The following is a 27,738-nucleotide window of genomic DNA, read 5'->3' on the forward strand; positions in this document are numbered from 1 at the left end:
TATATATATATATATATATATATATATATATATATATATATATATATATAAAAACATACACACACACATAGCTCATATATATAAATATATATCCAAAAACTGTAGGTAGGATACATTTTTGTCCATTAGATAAAGTTAATGAAACAAATCTCCACATTTCTTGAAGTGTACAACAGTTTTATTGATCAATGACCAACTCAAGCTTACATGATTACAAGTATACAAGAAATCACTGAAACCGTGACCAGTAAAAGACACTCTCTCTCCCCTTCGTCTGCCTTCGTACACGTTACCATGACGCCTGGACTGAAGTGATCACGGCTGTAAGAACTCAGTTCAGCCAGCGCAGCGGGCGACCGTCCCTGATCTCATCTCCTGCCCTCTCCGGGTTTATTTACACTTTGTTCATAATTTCAACCCAATATGGGTCCTCAAACGTGATTTAGTAAAGCAGGACGTTACGCTGGCTCTCTCTCTGCGTCGGGGTCGCCTGCTCGGCTCGTGATCGTCTCCAGCTACGTTCGTCGTGGTCAGAACGGGGGGAGGATACAACAAAGGAGAGAAAAAGACTTATTACAGCCATCCTTCACATACATGGCACTCGTCGAAACGTGTTGGCTTAGAAATCTTAACAGGCACGTGCAGACCAGATGTTATTTTACACAACTATACAACCGTTGAGCAACTCTGAATACAGCCCCGCCGTGGCACTAGTAAAACTAAATATTTAGATATGTCCTTCTATTAAAGGCTTCACTTATTATAAGGTGTTTTTATAAAAGCTGCTTTCACAAATCTGAACTGTGACAACTACGATGAATTTAGGACCAGATCAGGTCCAATCGCTCCTCAAGTTTACAGTAAATCAAAATACTGATTCCTCCTTAGTGGGTAAATAGCTTTTACGAAGCCACAAAGGAACATGTCTGGCGTGGGGAGTGGGTGCAGCGCTGAGCTCAAGAGAGCATCCTTTATGCTTGTTTGAACAGTCGAGCATCATCAGCGCCGTCAGCACCGTCAGCACCGTCAGCACCGTCAGCACCGTCAGCACCGTCAGCACCGTCAGCACCGTCAGCACCGTCAGCACCGTCAGCACCGTCAGCACCGTCAGCACCGTCAGCACCGTCAGCACCGTCAGCACCGTCAGCACCGCTCTTGATTGGCAGAAGGACGCAGACAGAAATAACCCTCTCTAATTTGACTTGGACTACGAGGAAACGGCGCTCCTGTCCGGGGCGCGTGCATCTGTAAGGCAGCTTGTCTCGTTCCGTCCTGAAATGCACTGGTGACGAGGCCACTGGAGAGTAATTAAGTAACAATCAAAGAGATTCAGAGGAGGAAATGATGTGTAGAAGCTACTATGTCATGAAGTCGGCCGGACGCCTGCGGAGTGGAGACGGTTTAGCACGTCCACACCTGGGAGGGGGAGAAGGAGAGAGAGATGACACGTGAGGGCGATGGAGGGAGAAGAATGAGAACACATTATTACCCTGCATTCACACTGAAAGCGTCATGGGCGTCATAGGCAGCCAGCTGCCATTCATTTTCTATGAAAACGCGCGTCGAGAAGCAGCGGGAGCAGCGAGAGCAGCAGAGCCAGCGGAGGCGTCAGGAGCAGCCGGAGCAGCGCGTCAATTTGAAGTTGAAAGATCTGAACTTTATGCAAATGAGCAGCGACGCCGAGGCAGCGTCCAATCACAAACCGGGATTCCCGAAGCGAGAAGCCTCAATGCAGATTGTACTTTCGTGTAGACACAAATATACACTCATTCACATGCGTACAGGAGCAGATGTAACCGAGTCAAAATTTGTTATTGTGTTTTATTTATTCATTTTCCCTAAAAATCTCTCTTTTATGTTGTGAACTTCCCCAAAATTATTTTTTCCTCATGTAAAAAGAAAAAAAGAAAACTTCCTATGGTGATTCTCAATTGTACCCCCTTTGTTTCCCTGGGGTGTTATTTTGGCGTTGCACCACCTAGCGTCAGAGAGCTGTGTGTGCTCTGAACTGGTGAGTCACTTTATGACGTGCTCTCTCCCTCGTCTTATTTATTTCATATTTTTTTCTGTTCACAAACTCAATATGTTGATAGATAAAAAAGTGTAATGTGCTAATGAAGAGACTCCAGTGATTAGTAACTTGTTATTGAATCTTAAATTGAGTTGTTCATAGAGAGTTGTTTAACTTAGCTTTATGTTATCTGAGCTGGGGTTTCTTTTTTATCTGTTTCTCTCCTTTCCATGTTATGTCTGGAGGTCGTGCTCTGCTGGCTATGGCTGTGTAATCATTGTATTATTCTAAATGTAACGTGACGTTTTATTGGGGTTACGTGAATTTTTGATTTTTTTTGTAGAGCGGTGGAGAGTTGCAGTGTGGCTCGGTGTGTGTGACGCCTATGTTTTTTCTTTATTCTGAAGGTATGTTATTTAATGCAGTTCGTTTCCCATGTTTGATATTTGATATATTGCACTATAAAAAATGAGTTAATATGGGTGAATTTACTTGATTATTTTACACTGTGGAAAATGTGCAAGAAATATTTGTATTTATTTATAATGCATTTATATTTCATATATTTGATTTTGTTTAATATAGTACATTGTATTTTTACATTAATTTTGTGCTATATACAACAGTGTGAGAGAGCTGTGTGTGCTCCGAACTGAGCGGTGGAGAGTTGCAGTCTGGCTCGGTGTGTGTGACGCCTATGTTTTTTCTTTATTCTGAAGATTAAAGTCCCATAGATGCTCAACCCCAGCGTGCGTCTCACTTCCAACAACACAACGCAGAAAATCAGCTGCTACACAGAGCTGTGCACTAACAAACTTATTTTATCAGGAATTGATATATTTCATCCAGCAAACTGACATTTTTTCTGATTTGACTGCCGTTTTTACCTGAACTGCTCATGTGAAACACGTAACTGATGGTTGAGGAGCTGAATGGTCCGAATGATTTTATTTACTACATTGATCCAACGCAAAATAATTAAAAAACATGCTTATTAATCCCAAAACACAGGTTAAACATCATGACCAAATCCACTCCGACCCGGTGTGTCAGTGTCAGCGCAGACAGACTGCAGCTTCAAGCCTGAATTATGGTTCCGCGTTAAATCGACGGCGTAGCGATTTTTTCACGCTTTCAGTGTGAACGCAGGGTTAGGCTTGTGGGCCTGAAGGCCCTACAGGCGGGACGAACTCTCACCTTGACGGTGCTGTCCACGGCTCCGGAGAAGAGGCGTCCTCTGGACACGGCCAGCGCCGTCACGCTGCCCTGATGTCTCAGCAGAGTCTGGGTGCAGATCATGTTGTCCATGCTCCACACCTGCAGGATGAGACGGTCAGTGAGAGCTGCGACAACTCCAGAATAAAAGTACATCCAACATCCGTCTTGATTAAGACATTTCTGAACTAAACTCTGAACTACACGGACTAAAGATACACGCAGTGTCTGTTTTGGTGTCAATTAACACGCAGAAAACCCAGCATGCAGGAAGTGAGACAATAAGAGTGTGGTAAATTTTCTAAATAAAAGCATCGACGTAACAACCCATTGAAGCCACGTGGATTTCAAACTCGTATGGAAAGAGGTTATCGACACTCGACACACTTCCATTCCTCTCTCCCACTTCTACTTTACCCAAGAGGACAATTATGGCAACATAACACACTAGAAAGTTATTTCAATTTATTCATCTGCAATTTGCAGCTGTAGGTGCCTCTTTCAGAGACAACTGCATCCTGTATAGGGTTGGGGATCCATTCAAATGTCAAGAATCGATTCAATTCCAATTCTTAAGATTCAGAATCGATTATCAAGATTTGATCCGATTCAGATATTGATTTGGGTTAGTGTTAGTGTTAGTGTAAGTTTTTTCAGTTGTTGCATGAATTATATGACTGTGTAGTTATGCAACATATTAATACTAGTATTATATTGAGATTCAACAGCAAGTATTGCAGCTAATGATGCTGTAAGGACCAATCAGCTCCCAGAATGCTGATAGAACTGCTTTAGAAACATCGTGGGGCAGAATTACCAAACAGATCCAGGGAGGAAACAGAGGACGTACGAAATGGGTTTTATTTTTTCCCATTATTGAGAATTTGGTTTTTAGCATTTTATGCAAATGTAACCCCAAGACAGTATATAAAGCAAAGAAATATAGATGTATGCAATTATAACTGAAAACTTTGATGTTTTCATACCTTTAAACATATTTAAAGGCAAAAACATGGCACTAGTTATGCTCGTGTCCAACAAAACATTCTGTTTTTGGGCATAAACAAAAAAATACCAAAAGTTTTAATATAATAATGAAAAAATAAAAAAAATACAAAAATAAACGATCTTTAGACACCTAAGCTCTAGACTAGAGCCGTGTCCATCCTCACCCTGAGGGAGCGGTCGTAGGAGGCGCTGAACACTTTGGTCTGGTCCGGGGTGGAGATGACTGCCAACGCGTACACGGTTCCCACGTGGCCCGTCAAGGTTCGCACCTGCTCTTTGGACTCGATATCCCACACCTGGAGGGGAAACACAAACACCACCATTGCACCTGCACCACAGACAACTCCGCCGCGTCGCTGGGACCGTAAACCCCGTGTTTAGGTAAGAGTGTGAAAGGCTGGTACAACCAGGCTGGTGCCACGGCGGCCTACATGGATACACTGACCTGAACTGGACTTGAGTGGGATTCTGTAACGACTCTACCGTAAACACAGTACTATATTTAATTATATATTCGGCTGTAAAATATTACATTTCAGTAGCAAACTCTTATTCGTAGCTTTTAATCACATCCAGGTTCTTCCATTTTGTCATTTCAGGCCTGCAAAACAGTCAAACATTTGGTCTGGGGGCGATTAAATGCTCGTAAGGAGGTGAAAGAAAACAACGGTGTTGACAATACATGGGTGTACGACTCATTCATTTTCTAAACCCAGTTAATCCTGCGAGGGTGATGGGCCTGCTGGAGTCTGTCCCAGCTCATTACAGCCGGTGGGCGGGGGGGGAAACCCCGGACAGGTCCCAGTCCGGCCAGGGGCCACGTGTGGACAAACAACCCCACGAGCTCACGGCTCCCAGAGAGTTAGGAGCAGCAATCACCCTGACATGTTTCTGCACTCTGGGAGGAAGGTGTGGATAAAAGGACAAAAGCATGTCTACAGTAAAAATCCCATCATGTATAATCCCACAGTGATGTGCATTTCATCAAGGACAATGTGTGTTTTGGACTAAGTGCTCGGTGGTCTAGTTCTGATCCTACAGATCCTACAGACTTCTGTTGTAATAGACGTATATACAGTAATCCCTCGCTGTAACGCGGTTCACCTTTCACGTCTCGCTGCTTCACAGATTTTCATTGTGCATCGTGTTCTAGATTCTGATTGGCTAAACAGTCTCCCCGCTTCTTCACTTCCTGTATCAATAATGTTGGTTGCTTAGCAACAAGCTGAGAACGGCCAATGAGCTTCAGCAGCAGCTGAAGAACTGGACCCTTTGATGGATCGTTCATTACAGTCTCAGATATAATCCATGGTGGCATGTTGGTTTATAAGAATCTTTTTGCCCAGAAGAAAAAAAGAGCGACAACAACGACCCATAACTATTTTCTTCTCTTGAAAAAACAGACCTGCACCGCGGCTTTAGGAGAAAAAGACGCTACAGAGCGAGTCAGGATGCAGCAGCTCAGAAGAGCAGTGGAATACACACCAGTCACAATTTGTCCTACTGTACTTATTGTATTTTTTTTCATAATCATTTTTCATTTTCTCCCGTTCAAATTCAATTACTCGGGTTGCGTCTGGGCGGTGCTGATCTCCAATTTGAAGCCTTGTATAATAATTGTAAAAAAAAAAAAAAAGTTGCTACTTTGCGGATTTCACCTATTACGGGTTCTTTTTGGAACGTAACCCCCGTGAAAAACTGTAAATTTTTACAGTTTAACTGTAAAGATTACTGTAAATAAAACTGAATTGAACTGAATGTCAATTCCACCGTGTGCTGAGCCTTACGTGGATGAGGTTTTCATAGGTGCCACAGACGATGTGATGGTTGGTGACGGCGATGGAGTAGACGCTGCCGCCGCTGGTCTGCAGGACGTGGACACACTCCAGAGAGCGGATGTCCCAAATCTAACATAGGGGGGGAGAAGAAGAGCAGGGGACAGTTAAAATGATGACTATTGCATCTTTACTGAACATAATAAGAGTCAGTCGGGGTTGATCTTCTACATTTTAAATGATTTGTAAATTTCAAAACGGATGTTTCCTTTGTTCACGCTATCCCAGAAATTTTATTACACTGCCTCCAGAAAGGATGGATGGTTTTAAAATGCATCAAAAACGTTATTTCTTGATTTCTAAGCACAAAAGGAAAAAAAGAAAGCCGTCAGGCAGCCCATCATGAGAAACTGTCAGGCCACAGATGGCTTGGAAAATAAGCGTCACCGAGCCCAGCCCACTGCTATAAGCACACTTGTAGGTACCATAACACTGGTTTACATATGGTTTACATATGCGAGCATGTGAATTTCATCCTAATTAACGTCTTTTATTGCACATTTGACTTTTAACATAAATTACACAACCAACTATAATTCTGCTGCTCAGGAGTGTAAATAATATCAGGGACCAAAACAACTTCTGCCTGCTTATTCATAAATATACAAATCATATCTATGAGTACCCATCCAGTTGCATGGGAGAGGAAGATAAATAAAGTGCCTCATCCCAGTCTGGTATAATAATAATAATAATAATAATAATAATAATAATAATAATATGCTGTAACAATGCACCTTTCAATAACCATGTCTACCTCATACTGCTGTACCTTTCAATTTTTTTTTCATCTATATAATATTTTTTCAATATTTTTTTCATTTTCCTATTTACTGTACAGTGAGCAAACATATTTCCCAGTCTTGTTTGACCTGACCAAATAAACATGATTCTGATTTTGATTCTTGTGTTTGCTTTTGGGTCCAGCCATCACCAAAGCCGTTACACCCTCTTTATACGTTTGCCTGCATACATAATTAAGATGACCTGTAATTACCCCATCAAGAACATACTGTTCTGTTCTGACTCAATGCTTTGACTCACATCATTTTATTTTTATTTTATTTTATTCACCATCTCTGACCTAGGCCTTTTTAAATCAAGGCTTAAAATTTTTATTTAGAATGGCTTTTAATACCCAGTATTGTGGTGACACTTTTTATTCTTTTTTTCGTTCTATTTATTTTTTATCTCTGTCTTATGATTGTATGTTGTATTTCTGTATGTTTTATTCTGTAAAGCTCTTTGGCTCAGCTAGGGGTGGCTGTAAAGGGCTATATAAATAAAGTACATTTATATTTACATCATTTTGGTCCTTAACGCACGTGTAGACTCTTTACCATCTACTATCAAAGCTAGGGTTGTTTTAGCTACAGGCTGTTACTTTAACTCGTTTTAACTAAACATTTCTATTGTTTTTGAGGACATTTACGTTTTCTTTTTCTTCCCCTCACCCCCGACACAAGGGTGTTGCTGATCAATATCTTCTTATCCTTTGCTAATTGGATACCGCTTCTTATATTCTGAGGAAATCAGTTTAATCAGTGAATGCTCGTTGGCAGTAGCCAGCTTTAATATAACCATCATCCTCCTCCTCTCTCCCCTCACTCACCTTGATGGTCTGATAGGAGCCGCTGTACAGGTGGTTCTGGGAGGCCACCAGCGCTCGCACCCAGTGGTTCAGGCCCGTCAGCTCCTTCTTCAGCTTCAGTTCTGTGCCCACAATGTCCCACACCTTCCAAAGAACACAAATAATATTCAATTAAAATGCTGTTCAAAAGGAGAAAAACAAAATACATCCGTTTCTTGTTCTGTAAAAAGACTAATCCCACCTTACTCATCCCCATGAACCTAGGAAACTACAGCCAGAGGCGACATACAGAGGTCATTATTTCACAACTAGATGCTGTTTATGAAGCTCATATAAACGTGCACCTAGTATATTGATTTTATTTTACTATATTTTAATCCTGCTTTGCTGTTTTACTATTTTTACTTTTTTCATTATTTTGTGTTCTTTACAGCAGCATCAGAGCATTTTCCCGGTCTGTGAATCTCTGCCACGGATAACTGCAATGAAGTCATTCTGATTCTGATCCCAAGTGCGTCCACAACCGTCTCTGGGAGTTTCACACAGTGGGATGTTTTTGGATGACATACCGGGACAAGAATTAAGTTTTTCACAGCAACTCGGGTCGCTGTGGGGTGGATATCCGCAATTTGAAGCCTTGTATAATAATTGTAAAAAAAAAAAAGGTTACTACTTCGCAGATTTCACTTATCACAGGTTCTGTCTGGAACGTATATCCCAGCGAAAAACATATGTATATATGTTGCTGTAGTTTTACACTGTGTGCCTTTCTTGTTTAACATCCAATATTTCCGGGGCTCTAGAGTCCAAGAATTTCATTACTGGTAACGCTGTTGATCGTTTATACGAGATTAAAACTCCAACAGTCCTTGCTCGGCTCGTCCAGGTTTGAGACGTAGCCGGTGGCCCGTTGCTACATCTTTCCCCATCACTGTCCCGTCTATCTGACTCTAAACTCCTTCTTTTTTTCTGCAGTTTTAATTTACACTATTAACTTCAGGCACTTGACTTTTCTTTGCAAGATATGAAGTCACACACTCATTTTACTGGTTTATGTGTTGACCTTTAGGTTCATATTGGCTGTGATTGGTTGCAGAGCTACGTTAGCTAACTTCTAGACACCACCCAGATCTTATTTGACCACACCTACAAGCTAAATTTGATTCATACATTTAGCAAAAAGTGAGTTAAGTAAAAGCTGTGTGGGACATTAATAAGTGCTTGAGCAAACAGCATCACAACAAGCTGTTTATTACACCCAACGTACCTTGATGGCCTTAAGGGAGCCGCTGAATAGCATGTTGTGGGAAGAGACCAGCGTGCACACAGGGTTGTCATGGGCACGGATGGTGTTGACTTTCTGAAGGGTCTGGATGTCCCACACCTGCAGCACACAAGTCAAGGACATGAACACACTTCCAGCTGATGCAAACCAATCTAACTAAGGATACAACTGAGGCTCTGAGGTCAGACAGAGGTGGAGGTTACTCACGATGATGGTGCAGTCTGCAGAGCCGCTATACAGCCGGTTTCTATGGACACGGAAAGACAGCAAGGCTTCAGGTTATTTCAGATGAATCTTTGGGTCACAGCAAATGTTTGTAGGTGCACTACGTTACCCCTGGATACACAGAGCCAGCACGATGCCGTCGTGACCCTCCAGTGTTTTCTGACACTTGTAGGTAGTGCAGGTGTCCCACACCTGAGCCAATGACAAAAGGTTCACAGATATTGTGAGAGGCCAGTTACCTGCAGGATTCATATGCATCCCTTTATCAAGTGTTGTTTACGTCAGGGTGTCTTTGGGCTGCAACATCGAGTTGTATTGTTTTGATGTAAAAACAAAGTTGTGGGTATAAGAAGTTGAATGTAAAGCATATACGGATGAGAGTAATACCAGATGTTGGAGACAGTGCGGGCTTCAGGGAGCTAAACACTGGCATGTTTTCTGGGAATGCGATACGATGCAAAGTGATACAACCCTTTTGGAAAGAGCTTCACAGGACACTGAAACATATATTTAATGCTGATCTGACTTACGAGTTCTCTGTACTTTATTTGGGAAGTACTGATTTCCTGATAGGAAGGTCAGATGAATATCTATTTGGCATTTTGATAACTGCTGCTAAAAAAGCGCTCACGAGACATTGGTTGCTCCCTGAGGCCACAATACAGGAGTGGATAAACTTAGTTAATTATATACAGGACTGTCTCAGAAAATTAGAATATTGTGATAATGTTCTTTATTTTCTGTAATGCAATTAAAAAAAACTAAAATGTCATACATTCTGGATTCATTACAAATCAACTGAAATAGTGCAAGCCTTTTATTATTTTAATATTGCTGATTATGGTTTACAGTTTAAGATTAAGATTCCCAGAATATTCAATTTTTTTGAGATAGGATATTTGAGTTTTCTTAAAGGTATTGTGACATCATTTTTAACATGCTTTTAACACTATTAAAAGTCTTGGCCAACATCCCTCAAATGTGTCTAAAAGAGTGTAACAAGAAAAACTTCACTCTAGTACTCCATTCCTGGCTTTTTATTACAGTGTTTTTTTGCGCCGTGAAAAACGCTTCCTTTCCCCCCTTTCCTGTCAATCATTGCTCCGCTCCTCCTCCAAACCTCCTCCTCCAACCATACGCTCACAGCGGCGTCGGAGAGTTAAGCCAGAGCGACAGGCGAAGCACGGAAAAGCAGCAGGGCGAACCAGAGCAAACAATCATAAAAATAAAGGCATGCAAGCAGCACTGTCCCCTTATCTTAAGTCCAGTCAGTGGCCGCGGGTCTTCTTAGCAGTTTTCCTCCGGTGATTAGAACAAAAGAGGCTCTAAAGTTAAACAGCTCCGTGTTAAGCCTGATTTATGGTTCCGCGTTAAATCGACGCAGAGCCTACGCCGTAGGGTTCAGCGTATGGTGCGCGTCGCCGCGTAACCCTACGCCGTAGGCACTGCGTCGGTGTAACGCGGAACCATAAATCAGCCTTTATGGTGCACTGGAGAGGAGAGGAGGCAGGGAGCTGGGTGGAGGGGGCGGTGATTTAGCGGGTCTATACGTAACGATCCGCCACCAAACCAGGTGAGCCGTTTTTGCATAGTTATGCGGAAAATCCCAGAAAGCACACAATACACTGAATGTTAAAAGTTCGTTGTTTTTTGGGTGTAATTGATGTCAAGACACCCAACAAAACACAAAAAATCAAGAAAAATGTGTTTTTCATGTCACAATCCCTTTAAGCTGTAAGCCATGATCAGCAATATTAAAATAATTAAAGGCTTGCAATATTTCAATTGATTTGTAATGAATCCAGAATGTATGACATTTTTGCATTACAGAAAATAAAGGACTTTATCACAATATTCTTATTTTCTGAGACAGTCCTGTATATATGATGGAAAAGATTACATTTTTTCCTCCGTCTCCAGAAAGATTTGTTTTTAAAATTGTGGATGAAATTGGTTGTATATGTGAAGCCTTTGCGCCCAGAATTTGTGGCGGTATTGAACAGATAAAACTTGTTTTGTTTTTCTCCTCCTTCCCCCTCACATTCTTGAATGATCTGAAGACAGACACCAATACTATCATATCATTACCCTTATTATTATCTCATTCTCCACCCAACTGAGAATCATGTTATTTTTCTTCTGTATGGAGGTTTTATGTTTATAGTCTGTCTCTCCCAGATTGTATAGATTGAGTTCTTTGTAGTTTTAGTTTTTTCTTTCTTTTTTCCTTTTCTAATCTCTTAATATAGATTGACTGGTTGTACCTTAATGGTCTTATCAGAAGAGCCAGAGAAGAGCAGGTCCCCGGTGGAGTAGACACAGAGACACCAGACGGGACCCTGGTGACCAACAAACGTTCCCTTACACTTGAAGATCTGCTGTGGGTCATATGCTGAAAACACACACACACACACACATTTTTATTTCTCATCAGCAGAACCAACATGATCCAGTAATTTGAATGTTGGCAAAGATTTAATGTAATATTACAGGGGTGAGGATAAGAATGCGGGACAACAGAAAGGCAGATACTCACAACCCAGAATTCCCATATTGAGCCTGGCGTTGATGTGTGATAATTCATCCTGTGGACACAGTTTCAACAGTTTTACAAGCTGGGATCATTTCAAATCAACACATTTGCCACTGTACTCTTCTTATTCTGTCCTCTGATTTAAATATGTTGTTCTCTCACACACACGCAAAAAAAGTCTGTTAAAAAGGTACACACAAATGTACACACTTACATTGAGCATGGACGCATCTCTACGGAACTCCATCAGGTCCTCGCTGAGTTTACTCTGGTTCTCGTCCAACATATCTGAACACATCAGACAATAATAATTAGATTAATATTCTGCTCTCCTGTAAACAACCTCCCTCTAGTCTTCCAGTTTGAGTACTCGATTCTTAAACGACTCTCATATTAGCTCCCAAAAATCGATTTGTATGTCTAAAGATTGATTTTTTTCATTCATTACATTACAACTTTTGATATTTTTTTGTTTATGCCAAAAAAAGGAATGTTTTGTTGGACACAAGAATAACCATGTTTTTGCCTTTAAATGCCTATGTTTAAAGGTATGAAAACATTAAAGTTTTCAATTATAATTGCATAAATTGTCTAGATATATATGTCTATATTTTATTACTTTATATACTTTCTTGGGGTTACAATTGCCTAAAATGCTAAAAACCAAATTCTCAAAAATTAAAAATCGAAATACACCGAAAACGGAAAAAATTCAAATGGAATGTGGGAAAAAATAAAACTGATTTCATACAGCCCTATCTTTGTTTCCTCCCTGGATCTGTTTGGTAATTCTGACCCACATGATGTTTCTGAAAGCAGTTCTATCAGCATTCTGGGAGCTGATTGGTCCTTACAGCATCATTAGCTGCAATACTTGCTGTTGAATCTCAGTATAATACTAGTATTAATATGTTGCATAACTACAGTCATATCATTCATGCAACAGCTCAAAAAACAATTTTAATAACACTAACCAAAATCAATATCAGAATTGAATCAAATCGGATCAAATCAAATCTTGATGATGGATTCTGAATCTTAAGAATCGGAATCGAATCTTGACATTTGAATGGATCCCCAGCCCTATTGACCTCCTGACGGCATCAATACAGATCCAATCAGACTGTCTCTAAAAGGTCATGTTCACAAACTGTCCATCTCTTTATTCACGTGTGAAGTGTGAAGACGGACTCACTCAAGATTGTTAAACAAGCGATGTGAGTCTGGGTGACTAGACTAGCGACTTTGAACCCAAAGAAATAAATAAAGATTCAAAGAAAAAAAGAGAGAGAATCTATGTGTTACAGAGCAGAAAACAGTAGAGGTCAACCTTTCTTAAATTAAAAATTAATTAATGTAAATGTACTTTATTATTCGTCAGGTCGTGACGATTTAAAAAAAGATACGCAGTTTATTCTAACATGTTTATTCAGTTAACATGCAAAGTCATTTGCATGTTAACTGAATAAACATGCAAATGACTTCTTAAAGCACTAGAAATCACTTAAAATCCTTAGATTTTCTGAAAACTTGGCAGTGTGCCCTATAATCCAGGGTGCCTTATGTAAGAATGTTGTTGCGCTTACTGACCTCTAACCAGTTTTATGTGGAACGCTGCACTCAAAAATAGTGCAGTTTTAGTGACTTTGGTAGCGACGAAGCCGCTCCGCTTGATTGATGGTCGGACCGTTCAGACACATTAAAGTCGGTCCTTGGTTGGATACGGGTTGCAGTGTCAGACAACGGTAGATAACTAATTATGTAGCGCTGCAAGCAACCATCATCCAACATCTGGTCAGTGTTAATTACTGTAATTAGATGTCAAGCCAATGTTAGGTTTTTAGAGTAAACCCAATTTTCAAATCTGTATCATAATCCAATTATAATCCATAATCAAATGTTGGAATACAACGTTGTTCCAACCTCACACTAGCTTCAGGTGTCCGCTATCGCTGGCATCGATGAACCAATCAGAGAACAGGACGTAGTACTACGCTTATTTCCTCCACTTTTTATTGGTGGAAGACAAATTATTTTTCTGTTTTAGCTCAAACTGAATGATATTCTGATTTATTGTGAATGAGTAGAATAAAGTTCAACTTATCAAAGTGTTTTGTTTCGCTTTCTAGGTTTTATCGTGCGCCTTATAACCTGGTTTGCCTTACGTATGAAGATAGACCAGTTCATTGATATTGCGCATTATAATGCGTTGCGCCTAATGGTCTGCAAAATACGATACATAAGATTAATAAAGTATTTGGAATTTGAAAAACATGATAAAAAAAGAGTATTCTAATATCTTTTAATTGAACATCTTTTCTTACCAAATTTAAGCTCCAGGTTTTTCTCTAGCTGATCCAACTTCTCGGACAGTTTACCCAACATGGAGCGCAGGAAAGCGATATCTTGGTCTTTCTGGGCCAGAGTCAGCTGCATCTCATGGAACCTTAACGCAGCAACATGTGCAATAAACTAACCAACAAGTGTTTAAGTACCGTCTGACACGTATTATGGCATGTGAAGATCTTTGGCTCACCTGTCGTCAGTCTGCTGCAAAAACTCCTTCAGGCCCTCAAACTTGCAGACCTCCAGGTGGGTTTCATACGTGTCCTGGTTCCCTATGAACGTGCAGCTGTTGGACACAAGTGGGGAGGCTGATTAGTAAGAGATGTGTGAGAAAAGAAGCAGACGGTCAAAAGTGCTAATGAACAGACGTGTATTAAACAGTTGGGGATTTTGTTTTACAGTAATCCCTGGTTTTTCGCGGGGGATACGCTCCAAAAAGAACCTGTGATAAGTGAAATCCGTGAAGTAGTGACCTTTTTTTTTACAATTATTATACAGTACAAGGCTTCAGCCCCGCCGCGACCCGGGTAATTGGATTTGAACGGGAGAAAATGAAAAATGATTATGAAAAAAAATACAATAAGTACAGTAAGACAAATTGTGACTTGCAGGTATTTCACTGCTCTTCTAACTGCCGCTGCATCCTGACTCCGTTCTAAAGCCGCGGTGCAGGGGTGTTTTTCGAGGGAAGAACATAGTTATGGGTCGTTGTCGCTCTTTTTTCTTCTGGGCAAAAAGATTCTTATAAGCCGACATGCCACCATGGATTATATCTGAGACTGTAATGAACGATTCATCAAAGGCTCCTGTTCTTGAGCTGCTGCTGAAGCTCATTGGCCGTTCTCAGTTTGTTGCTAAAGCTTGAATTATGGTTCTGCATCAAACCAAAGCAGAGCACACGCCGTCACCGTGACGCCGTCGTGAACCTTCGGACTCCATCACTCCATTTCGCTGCGGTGCAGTACCCCCCATGACCGCTAATTCGCAATCTTTTCCTGAATGGTTTATCCGACTTTTTCCGGTCACAGTGAATCAGAGAGATAAGGACAACAATTGTACAAAAAAACAACAAAAAAAACCACACATACACGAAGAAAAGAGCGCTGAAAGTTCACGACTGCTTCAAACCGGAAACCGGAAATGCGTTTCTTCCAAGCGATCCAATCACAGCCTCTCGGTCTGCGTTTGGTCTGCGTCGCCTCGACGCGTAGTTACAATTTTCGGGAGGTGCAGTGACGGCGCCAGTGACGGCGTGTGGTACGCATCGGCGCGTACCACACGCCGTAGGCACGGCGTCGTTTTGACGTAGAACCATAACTCAAGCTTAAGAGACCAACATTATTGACTCAGGAAGTGAAGAAGCGGGGAGACTATTTAGCCAATCAGGATACAGAACACGATGCACAATGCAAATCCGTGAAGCAGCGAGACGTGAAAGGTGAACCGCGTTAAAGCCGGGGATTACTGTATATCTTATGAAACCGGGTCCGGCTACAACAAAATCTGAAGGACTCACCCATATTTGGAGTGTGGACATTTGATGTGCTCACATTCTTTGAGGTGAGCCTCCAGGTTCATGGTGAGCAGGGGGGGGCAGGAAGGGTTGTTTGGGCAGCGCACTGGCCTGTAGTCACAACTGGCCTCATGCTCTCTGAATAGAAAGAGAAACAGATACATCGTTGCAACGGATCATTTCATTTTTTTTAAATCTGACAAACATCCCCCCAAAGCTTCAGTCCGTACTTGCGTGTGGATAACTTGATAGTGAAAGGGCAGCCCAACGGGTCCACTTCGTACGCTCCAGATTTCCCTGCCACTGTGACGGCGGGAGCTGCGGCTCCCCCTGCGGCTCCGCCTGCAGCTCCGCCCGCAGCTCCACCTGCACCGGCAGGTGTGGCTCTGCAGCCGTATCTACAGTGGATGAACAGCTCTCCGATCTGTTCGGCCACCGCAATGTTATTGACAACAACCGTGAGCTTGGCTGCATCCACTGGGCACTTGTCTGTGGAGAGGACAAACACGATTCAACACACTTTGGAAATGGTCGTCATGACAGAAGGATCGGGACTCTCGTTAGCGGCGTCTGCAAAGACTCACCAGAGGTCAAGGCACAGCGTCTGCAGAACGTGTGCTGAAGGGGGGAGTGCATGGGAAAGAAAGAAGAAAAACTTGATCCTTATGTTTAAAAAACACATGTAGTTTTTAAAATGAACGGCTACATTTTTTTTTTTGTTCCATTCAAATTTTTATTTGGAACAAAGGTGATACATGTTATACAATATTGCATGCTTACGTCATGTCCCTGTTTTTGATATAAATAAAAGTAAAATAAAAAGACAACTCATTCATAAAGAGAGGGAAAAGGGGGGGAAATAATATGAAAGGGAAGGGGGAAAAAAGAAAAAGTAAAAAAAATAAAATAAAACTAAAATAATAAAAAAGAAAAAAAAAACAATATTTCTCACACCTTTTTACCTGCTCTCTTCCTAGTATCATAGCAATGAAAATGGAGAGGGAAAAGGAAAAAAAAAAAGAAGGAAGGGGGACTAGCTACAAACATGTTCACCTGAAACAATTTAATACTTGAAACATCACAGAGTCAAAATATTAAAAACAACAGTAGAGTAGCTCAAGAACTTAGTGGATTAGTCTCTTCTACTAAAGATTACTTAAAGTCCAATCTAAAGAAGGATACATATTCAGTCCATGACTTCCAGCAGTCTTCAAACTTTTCCTGTTCTACATTTTTATTTTTTAGTCTTTTTTTTTTATTCCTAGTTTTATTCCTATTCCTATTTAAAGGTATTGTGACATCATTTTTAACATGCTTTTAACACTATTAAAAGTCTTGGCCAACATCCCTCAAATGTGTCTAAAAGAGTGTAACAAGAAAAACTTCAATCTAGTACTCCATTCCTGGCTTTTTATTACAGTGGTTTTTTGCGCCGTGAAAAATGCTTCCTTTCCCCCCTTTCCTGTCAATCATTGCTCCGCTCCTCCTCCAAACCTCCTCCTCCTCCAGCCATACGCTCACAGCGGCGTCGGAGAGCGACAGGCGAAGCACGGAAAAGCAGGAGGGCGAACCACAGCAAACAATCATAAAAATAAAGGCATGCAAGCAGCACTGTCCCCTTATCTTAAGTCCAGTCAGTGGCCGCGGGTCTTCTTAGCAGTTTTCCTCCGGTGATTAGAACAGAAGACGCTCTAAACTGCTCCGTGTTAAGCCTCATTTATGGTTCCGCGTTAAATCGACGCAGAGCATACGCCGTAGGGTTCAGCGTATGGTGCGCGTCGCCGCGTAACCCTACGCCGTAGGCTCTGCGTCGGTGTAACGCGGAACCATAAATCAGCCTTTATGGTGCACTGGAGAGGAGAGGAGGCAGGGAGCTGGGTGGAGGGGGCGGTGATTTAGCGGGCCGTTACGTAACGGCCCGCCACCAAACCAGGTGCGCCGTTTTTGCACAGTTATGCGGAAAATCCCAGAAAGCACACAATACACTGAATGTTAAAAGTTCGTTGTTTTTTGGGTGTAATTGATGTCAAGACACCCAACAAAACACAAAAAATCAAGAAAAATGTGTTTTTCATGTCACAATACCTTTAAGAACTGCAACGAATGTGTTTCAGATTTTGTGTTTTTCAGTGTTTGAGCAATGTCGGCCTCACGTTTCTATGCAGGAGATTGAATCAGGATTGAAATACAGTTTTGATTTTTTTACATTCTGCCTGAAGGTTGAGAGTTCAGAGAAACCTTTCAGCTCGAGCTGATCTAAAGAAAAAAGCTGCTAAATTTAAACTCTTAACGTAACATGTTTGAGCTGAAAAACATCTACTCAACACAATCCTCCTCTACTTTTAAAAATGATTAGGACTAGGACATTAAAACATATTAAAAATAGAGGGATACATCTGCATTTTCCCTCTTACAGATGATTGTGTAGATTTTGTTTTGTATTGCTTCCAAACATGTCCAGCAGTGATGCATCAACCACACAGATAAACCCAACCGCCTCATATTTCTGCCTTACAACCCCATTACTACACACAGATACTCATCATTACTCGCTGTTATCCAAACATGTGGAAAAAAACGGGTTTCCCAACCTGTTTACCGTCCTACTCATACACTGCAAAAACTCAAAATCTTAACAAGAATATTTGTCTTGTTTCTAGTTAAAATGTCTCATTTTTAGTAAAAAAAAAATCTCATTACACTTAAAACAAGACTCATCACTGGAAAAAACAACAATTTTCACCTGTTTCAAGTAGATTTTCACTTAAAATAAATAGAAAAATCAGATTTTTTTGCTTGTAATAAGAAGATAAATCTTGTCCCACTGGCAGATTTTTCTACTTATTTTAAGTGTAAAATTTACTTGAAACAGGTGAAAATTGTCAAATAATAAGTTATTTTTCTGGTAATGACTCTTGTTTTAAGTGTAATGAGATTTTTTAAGACAAATATTCCTGGTAAGATTTTGAGTGTTTGCAGTGTAGAAAAAGTTTTATAATGATGACAAGCCATAAAAACACCAGTTGAGCGTGTTTTTTGGCACTTTAAAGACCCAGTAAACTCAACTAAGATACTTAACTACATTTTTATTTTTAATCAGCGCAGTAGTGTCTATAGGTTTTGACGGCAGTAGACACACAGCACCAGACCATTAGACTTCTGAAGCACATTCACATGCAGATAATTCATAAGCGACACTGTAGCAAAGTGGAAGAAAGGCCGAATGAGAAAGATGGACTGATGGGAAAAAAATACTGTAAATGTAAACTCACCCCACACGTGGTGATGACGGGGTCCTTGAAAACGCTGCAGCACAGCTGGCAGCACAGCTTTACTGAGGGCTGCTCAGCAAACACCTGGGGCTCCTGCTCCACAGACCACAGAAAACAAAAACACCTAATTTATTTGTATTTATTTATTTTTTCCTAGGTAATGAAGCCTATAATCGAGGGCCAGAGAGAATGCAGTTCTGCCAAATGCTGTTTAGTAGAAGCAGACATGATCTAATTACTGATATGATCTGACAGAAGATTCCTAAATGGATTAATACCTAGATTGGATTTTTGTTTCCAGTTAATTAGAAGGAGGAATTACAGGTTTTCTTTGCAATACACGAGGCAGTGAGAACCAAGTGAGCCCTGTTAGGTTCCATGTGGATGTCACCCAGGTGACATGCGGTGCGTCCGAAATGCCATACTAAAAAGTATATACTAAAAAGTATACTTAAATTCGGCACACTTTTGAGTAAATATCAGTAGTATGCATTAATTCGGACGTACTATTAAGAGCCCACACGTCACTTCCTGCCGTTGGGAGGAAGTCACGTGTCACAGCAGCAGTAGCAGCTGTTACCATGGTAACAGCGGACGTAGCAGCACCGCTCCGCTATTTCCCGTTTATTCTGGCCCAAACAAGATGACATTATATAATATTATTATATACGAATATTATAATATTATATAATAATATTATTATACTTAATATTATACTTATGACGTATACGTATCACTTAGCAACCAAACACCGCTGCATTGCATTGTGGTAAGTTTCTGCTTAGCTAGTGTCCATCAATCCATTAATCCGGAATGAGTATGGATATATACTATTGAGTACGTACTAATGTTTCGGACGCACTAAAAAATCTCGCACACTCATTTTGCATACTCATTAGGGTGGAAGTGTGCAATTTCGGATGCAGCCCTAGCTTGGGGCACACTGGAATTCTGTTATTGAGCCATGTGGATAAATCTTCACATATCTCCTCATATCCCCTAAAAACACCTCATTTATTAATTTTAGATGTTAACTTTTCACGTGTATTTGTGTATAAATACAAATGCTGATTCAAGAACATCTGCAATGCACGTGCATGTGTCTGTCTCCTTGCAATGTCGTACCGTGTCGTCCTCCTCCTCGTGCAGAGAGAAGGTGGAACGCAGAGACATGTTGGACTCGGAGTGAAGAGATCGGACTGAGATGGCCGAGTCGGACCTTCGGGGAGTACCGATGGGGGGCTGAATGGAACAAAAACACAAATAGCTTTGTGTTATCATAAAAGCTTTTATTTTGTTTAACGTGATGAATTTTCAGATGTAATGGGGAGCATTAGTCGTGGTTTTTCGATTAAATCTACAAGGTTGTGTGCTCTCTTCACCATTCCATCGTCATCATCACGCGGGGAGTACGTCAGAGTGCTGGAGGAGGAGGGAGTTCGCCTGTGCTGCTTGTAGGTGTTGGATCCTTCTGCTGAAAACATTAAAAAGACACAATTAACAAGGAATCACACTGCAAAAACTCAAAATCTTACCAGGAATATTTGTCTTATTTCTAGTTAAAATGTATCATTTTTAGTCAAAAAATCTCATTACACTTAAAACAAGAGTCATTACCAGAAAAATAACTTGTTATTTGACAATTATCAACTGTTTCAAGTAAATTTTCACTTGAAATAAGTAGAAAAATCTGCCAGTGGAACAAGATTTATCTTCTCATTACAAGCAAAAAAATCTTGTTCCACTGGCAAATTTTTCTTATTTCTTATTTTAAGTGAAAATCTACTTGAAACAGGTAAAAATTGTTGGTTTTTTTCCAGTGATGAGTCTTGTTTTAAGTGCAATGGGATTTTTTTTTACTAAAAATGAGACATTTTAATTAGAAATAAGACAAATATTCCTGGAAAGATTTTGAGTTTTTGCAGTGAATGCCAGAGTAATGTCGCACCTTGGTGACCATCGTGAAGTAGAAGAAAGTAAACTAAGAATAGGGAAGAATAAGTAATAACCTTTTGCTCCAGAGCCCACTGCTGAGAAGGTGGGGCCAAATGACGCCTCCATCCTGTCCTGGGATTGGATGAATTGGATTAATTTTAAACCAAAAGATTTACTACAACAGTAAAGTATAACCATGTTTGACTGGATAAAAATGTCTCAGTTTATCTCACCCCAGTGCCAGAGTCTGCCGGAGGGGTGGAAGGGCTGATGTGGTGTCGGCTGATGCTCCTCCGGAGGATCAGTTGTAGCGGGGCGTTTTACTGCTGCTCAGAACCCGGGTCCCACACAGACATGCACACTAGCAGCTCAGATTGCTAGGCCTGGAGAAGGCAGGGAGAAAAAGGAAAGTATTGACATTGGATGATTACCTCATACCTTGAAGGTACTTGAAAACTCATCCCATACATAGACACCCTGCTGAAAGTCAGCCCCAATGCAGCATCACTTTTACAGCAGACATCAGTGGAATAGCCACTATCAGCCTGACTAGTCGATTTTTAATTACCTTTTTGAAGTAATTGCTTACATTTGCAAAGGTCTCTACAAAAGTAATAAAACAGGCAACAATTTCTGAGATGTTTGTGAGGATAAAATCATGACAAAAAGTCTTGTGGAGGTCATTGACTTTATTAGCCAATTCTTGGCTAAAAACAATATGTCTATCAACGAAGCAGCTAAATGCAAGTTTGAAACTTTTATCAGAACTCTGGACCAATAATGTGCCATTTCCTCTTGCAATTATGTTAATCAAGTTACACTTTGAGGAGTTTTTACATAATATATGAAGAAAAAGGTTGATATGCCATACCAATTAAACAAAAAAAAGAATAATATCCATCCTTCCACTTCAGCTTAACTGTATCTGAGTCACAGGAACTGAACTTCACTGACATTTCCCTGGTTGAAGAATCACTGCCTGCAAACACCATACTTTCCGTTTTACCCAACAGGTGAATGCGGTAATGCTGAAATACATGTTAAGACTCTAATCCAGACTGATTATGACCCTGTAATTGCAAATCAAATAACAGTTGCAATATTAGTCTGACATTTGCGATTAGATATTTTTCTGAAACTGTTCAGTCCTCATTTTCACTTTCTCCTCTCTGGTCTGCTTAATGCAGGAGAGAATAATAACGTACTCTACACAAGCATGAAAAACAGGAGGACCAGCTCCTCAAGTCAAGACTCTGCTGGCCACCTGTATCAAGGGCAAGGGGGACTTTTGAGGACTAATGTTGTACAGACAATTTGAGAGAAGAATATAAGAAGGCAGTTATCTTACACTGAACTCGAATCTGCTCCCCAAACAATCTCACAACCATTTGCACCTTGATCCGTGTGACTAAAACAGCCCTTTCTGGCCATGCAAGTGAACGTCTTGCAGTTGACAACATCGTAGTGCTGGGCGGTATACCGGTTCATACCGAATACCGGTGTTTATTTTTCTTATGATATGAATTTTTCATATACCGTAATACCGGTGAGTATGTACAGTAGCGTACACAACGTTGGGAACGCCGCGCCGCTGGACACTGTTTGTGAGGGGACTGTTTAGCAGTAGTGATGCACCGATTGTTCGGAAACCGAAATTGTTCGGCCGAAAATGGCAAAAAAAACACTTTCGGTGTTCGGTGAAATAAGTGGGGGAAAAAACGAACAATTAATAACGGCGTTGTAATATAAGGAAATAGACTGACCGCTCCCGTAACAGTTGCACCACAAACATAAATCGTTGGCCAACCAAAAAGTAACCACATAAGAATTTTACCTAACATTCACCAGGAGGTGGAACCAAAACAACATAATGCTGGGAAATTAAAACATGTTCAGTTTTTTATGTTCAATAAATGTTTTCTACCTTGTAATTTTGTAAAAGATCAGTCAGTCTTTAAGTGTTGTCTGACTGATTCTCTCACTTCATTAGAATCATAAGTGCCGCCACCTCTTTGTAAACGGCATCATTTTGTGAGGCCATGCAAACCTGTATTTATACTAGTGTGGACATTAATGTTTTTCTACAATATTTCCTCCTCATGACAGTAAAATAGGCCATTGTAAGCCAATATACTGCAGCAATTCCTTTCCAAATCATTAGAAAATGTGGTTAACACCCAGTTGTGCATGAAAAAAAAAAATACCGTGAAACCAATATCATTTTGAAAAATACCGTGATATAAACTTTTGGTCATACCGCCCAGCACTACAACATCGCCATCCACAGAAAGGACCAGTGGATCAGTGACTCAAATGCAACTTTAACAACCTAAAGTAACGTCCAAACAACAGTCACACTTGTCAGTTAATGTCTTCAAGAAAACAAGTCCAGTCTCCTTCTGTTCAAGCATTTAAGATTAGCCGCATATCAAGACAATGCTTAGATTAATTCCTAAATGTTATTGAATGACTATTCAAATATTGACAAATGTAATCTCTACCTTGTATACACACCACTGGGCCAAATATTGTCAGTAACAATCAGCAGCTATAAAGCAACATAAAACTACTTGAGAGACAAAGCAGAGAAAAAGCAGAGAAAAGTGAGAAAAATGCACCATGAAATGTGAACAGCAGATTTACTGGTAGTTAGAGGATGAATGGCGTGGTGGATGATGGTGGTGTGGCCTCAGCTGAAACTACAATCTAACATAATCTTTTCTCTTTAAAAAACGGCCATTTACTTTCCCTGGTTTAGTTCAAACCGACTGACTTCTGCGTTCTCTATAAGTACTTTAGAAAAGATTCAACTGGAAGTTCAAAGTTCAGTGAGTTGATTGTTATCAACTTCTGTGCAAACATTAAAAATAACATGTAAATAGATAAATATTTTAGGCACTTTGGAATGCCATTGCATTTGAACATCTGTCTTGATGCATTTTCCACCCTGTTTTCATAAATTTTGAAAACTAAAACATTGGGTATCCCAGAAAAACCAAAAGATAATAAACCTTTAGGGTGAGTTTTTAACAGGAATGACCTAATTTCCTGTCTGCAAAAAGTCTGTATCAGTAATACACAGTAAATATCTCAAAGCACAGTTGCATTAACTGAATAGTAAGAGTTCATATTGTAGAAATGAACGGTTTTCATTTTAAAAACATAAATACAAGTGGCTTGTGACCTTCTATGCAAAATATACTTATGCACCTATAGTTTATACTCCATTATTTAATAGGCATCTAGTGCACTTTAATTTAGTGTTGTTTTGAAATGTCATCTTAGTGACATCATGCACAAAAAGGCACTTTATTTGTTTTAAAATATTGTAGTGGCGTTATGTACAAAAGTGAACTTTAATTTTGTTTTTTGAAATGCCATGTTAGTTACATCATGCACAAAAGTGCACTAAATTTCTTATTTTGAATTTTAAAAAAGCAAAAATTACACCTTTATTTAAAACTGGTGATTCAGGAAATTTTACAAATTATCGTCCTGTGTCTATCTTACCTTGTTTTTCTAAAATTTTGGAGAAATTAATTTATAATAGAATTTTAAAACATCTAGATGAGCACAACATACTATACGAGCATCAGTATGGATTTAGAAAAGGCCACTCCACCTTTATGGCATTATTGCAACTCAGAGACAAAGTACATACAGCTATAAATGACAACAAATTTGCACTTGGTATTTTTTTAGATCTCAGTAAAGCATTTGACACAGTTAATTATGACATTTTGTTAGCTAAAATGAAACATTATGGCTTCCAAGGAAATATACTCAAATGGTTTGCAAATTATATGAGTGAGAGGGAACAATATGTAGTTATAAATGGTTGTGCCTCAAATATAACTCAGATATCATGCGGTGTTCCGCAAGGATCTATCTTAGGACCCTTATTATTTCTTATTTACATAAATGATTTTTCATCAGTTTGTAAATTTTCTTTTCCCATTTTATTTGCTGATGATACCAATATGATTTTATCACATACTGATTTACATACTCTAATTAATAATACAAATGAAGAAATGATGAGAATCTCAAAATGGTTCCAACTCAACAAGCTTGCATTAAATATCAAAAAATCAAATTTTATCATATTTGCAGGTAGGGGTAGGAAATATCTTAAAGATTATATTAGAGTAGCAGTAGATGGAAATGAAATTTCCCAAGTCTCACATACTCGATTTTTGGGTATTTTGGTTGATGAGAAATTGAATTGGAAAAAACATATAAATTTCATTCATAATAAAACTGTGAAGTCATTGGGAATCATCAGCAAACTGCAGAATCTCGTTAATATTTCTTGCTTATTAACTCTGTATTATTCTATGATTTATCCTTATTTGATTTATGGTAATATTGTTTGGGCAAATACATACCCTTCCAGTCTTCGTCAACTTTATTTTTTGCAAAAACGATTTGTAAGACTGGCAACTTTTTCTAACTCTACGGAACCTTCTACTCCTTTGTTCAGAAAACTCAAACTTCTTTCAGTATTTGACATAAATATTCATCAGATATGTGTGTTTTTATACGTTTTTGCCTTTTTCTTTACCACTATCGTTTTGTAATTTTTTCACTTATAATTCTCAAATACATTCATATAAAACTAGACAGGTTAATCATTTTCATCTTCCTTTTTATAAAACTAAACACGGCCAGTTTTCCCTCAGATATCGCGGTGTGCAGATATGGAACTCCAAATCTCACATTATCAAAAGCTCTGCTTCTCTAGAGATTTTTAAAAGAAATTTATCATCTCATTTAATTCACATTTAAAAAATGGCAAGTTTTCTTTGTTTTTTTTTTTTTTTTTTTTGTGTTTGTTTGTTTGGTTTTTTTTTGTGTGTGTTGATGATCTATAACCATGTAGTCAAACCTTCTTTGTTTTTGTTTATGGTCTTCGTCTTGTTGTTTTTGTTTTTTGATTTTTTGTAATTACTGTTTTACTTCCTAAATTGAGGGGAGGTCCGTTGCATAAGCCTGTTGGCTTTTTGACCTCTCCTGTCACATTTGTTTTACTATTTTGATTGCAAGTGTTAATTTTATTGTGTGCAAACTAATAAAAATAAAAAATAAAAATAAAAATAAATGTTGTCCCTGTGACTATCTTGCACAAAACGTGCACTTTCTGTTTGGAAATGACAATTTTTATGTTTTTGCCACTCACTGCTTAGTAACTGTTTAATAAATAAAGTTTTGTTAAATTTGATTTAGTTGTGATTTCCCCCTTTTTGCATGAAAGTTTAAAATGAGCATATATTAATGCAGTATGAAGAAGAATGGTTCAATGTAGACATATGGAATCATCATACTGGTGTGATCAAAGTGTTGATTCAAGGCTAAGGCAAAATATTGTGATATATATCATGTATCGTGACATGGCCTAAAAATATGGAGATATTAATAAAAGGCCATATCGCCCAGCCCTATTCCTGGGTCATACAAACAGGTATGTCAGCAGAAAAGACAACGGCCAGCCAAAGCCTCATCAGTGGTAAATATTGAATAGTGACATCTGCAAACCCGAGGTCGAGGGCCAGAGAGGCTGCAGAGCAGGATGGAGAGAGAGGTTGCAAGACAGACAGAGAGGCTGCAGGACAGACAGAGAGGCTAAACTAAACTAGCTCCTCTGCAGGTAGATGGTTGTCAGTGAAAACGCCTGTTTTAAATGTACTGGCTGATCCACAGGTATATGTTTTAATGAGCAAATATCAGCTTAATGTAAAGAACATTATTTGACTAATGGTGCTTTGAGACTGACCCCATTTCAAAAATGGTCTTAATTTAAGATTGATTCAAAACTATTTTTGATTCTGTAAAAAAAACAAAAAAACAAAGCACATTCCAGAGGTGTATAATCCAGGTGCCATAAGTAAAAACGCTGCCGTGTTTCTGGATCAGCCTGTACATTTAGAACAGGGGTTTTCACTAACGACCTACCATCTACCTGCAGACGAGCTGGTTTAGTGACCGGTTGGAACAACTGCTGGACTGGATTTTTACTTTATGGCACCTGGATTATACACCTCTGTCCTGCAACCTCTCTCTCCATCCTGCTCTTTCACCTCTCTCTCCATCCTGCTCTTTCACCTCTCTCTGGCCCTCGACCCCGGGTTTGCAGATGTCACTATTCAATATTTACCACTGATGAGGACAGAGAGGTTGCAGGACAGAGGTGTATAATCCAGGTGCCATAAAGTAAAAATCCTGTCCAGCAGTTGTTCCAACCATCACTAAACCAGCTCGTCTGCAGGTAAATGGTTGTTAGTGACAACACCTGTTCTAAATGTACAGGCTTTATGGCACCTGGATTATACACCTCTGGAATGTGCTTTGTTTTTTTTTGTTTTTTTTTTTACAAAATCAAAAATAGTTTTGAATCAATCTTAAATTAAGACCAATTTTGAAATGGGGTCAGTCTCAAAGCACCATTAGTCAAATCATTTTCTTTACATAAAGCTGATATTTGCTCATTAAAACATTTACCTGTGGATCAGCCAGTACATTTAGAACAGGCGTTTTCACTAACAACCATCTACCTGCAGAGGAGCTGGTTTAGTGATGGTTGGAACAACTGCTGGACAGGATTTTGACTTTATGGCACCTGGATTATACACCTCTGGTTGCAGGGCAGGATGGAGAGAGAGGTTGCAGGACAGACAGAGACATGGCCCCAGCAGTCTGATGTCAGGGGACAGGTATGCGGAGCTCGGACCACAGGACTGTCCTGGTCCAGACAGCGAGGGAACCACCAAAGTTACTGCAAACATGCATGAGTTATCACCCTACACGTTAAGACAATAGGATTTATGTGTATAATAACAGCAACACAGAGTAGCCTCCATCGTGTTGCATCGATCGTCATCGTGTTAACAGCCATTGAAACAGTTATAACCCGGAATCTAATGTCCCTGCTAGCTAAACTTAGCTGATTTTCCATTTTTTATTAGCAACCAC

The 27,738-nt window shown here is 39.7% G+C and overlaps 1 protein-coding gene across 3 annotated transcripts; it reads right to left on the bottom strand.

The window, feature by feature from the left end:
* Positions 1 to 167: 167 nt before the first annotated feature.
* traf7 (TNF receptor-associated factor 7) lies at positions 168 to 27,536 on the bottom strand. Of its 3 annotated transcripts, none has more exons than XM_061712092.1 (22): positions 27,399 to 27,536; positions 21,003 to 21,152; positions 20,844 to 20,901; positions 20,217 to 20,308; positions 19,960 to 20,076; positions 18,835 to 18,927; positions 16,147 to 16,180; positions 15,793 to 16,051; positions 15,566 to 15,700; positions 14,240 to 14,335; positions 14,028 to 14,149; positions 11,918 to 11,991; positions 11,707 to 11,755; positions 11,435 to 11,562; positions 9,280 to 9,362; positions 9,153 to 9,192; positions 8,928 to 9,044; positions 7,682 to 7,804; positions 6,022 to 6,141; positions 4,399 to 4,530; positions 3,209 to 3,328; positions 168 to 1,416 (listed from the first exon to the last, which is right to left on the bottom strand). In XM_061712092.1, the coding sequence occupies exons 3-22, from the start codon at positions 20,893 to 20,895 to the stop codon at positions 1,402 to 1,404; spliced, it is 2,001 nt and encodes a 666-aa protein (XP_061568076.1). In that variant the 5' UTR covers positions 20,896 to 20,901; positions 21,003 to 21,152; positions 27,399 to 27,536; the 3' UTR covers positions 168 to 1,401. The 3 variants fall into 3 exon arrangements, with proteins under 3 accessions (XP_061568076.1, XP_061568077.1, XP_061568075.1); XM_061712093.1 differs by having other exon boundaries at positions 20,217 to 20,305; positions 27,386 to 27,536; XM_061712091.1 differs by having other exon boundaries at positions 27,386 to 27,536.
* Between the last annotated feature and the right edge of the window lie 202 nt (positions 27,537 to 27,738).

The sequence above is a fragment of the Cololabis saira genome, chromosome 21 (genome assembly GCF_033807715.1).
Source record: "Cololabis saira isolate AMF1-May2022 chromosome 21, fColSai1.1, whole genome shotgun sequence".
NCBI classification, from domain to species: domain Eukaryota; kingdom Metazoa; phylum Chordata; class Actinopteri; order Beloniformes; family Belonidae; genus Cololabis; species Cololabis saira.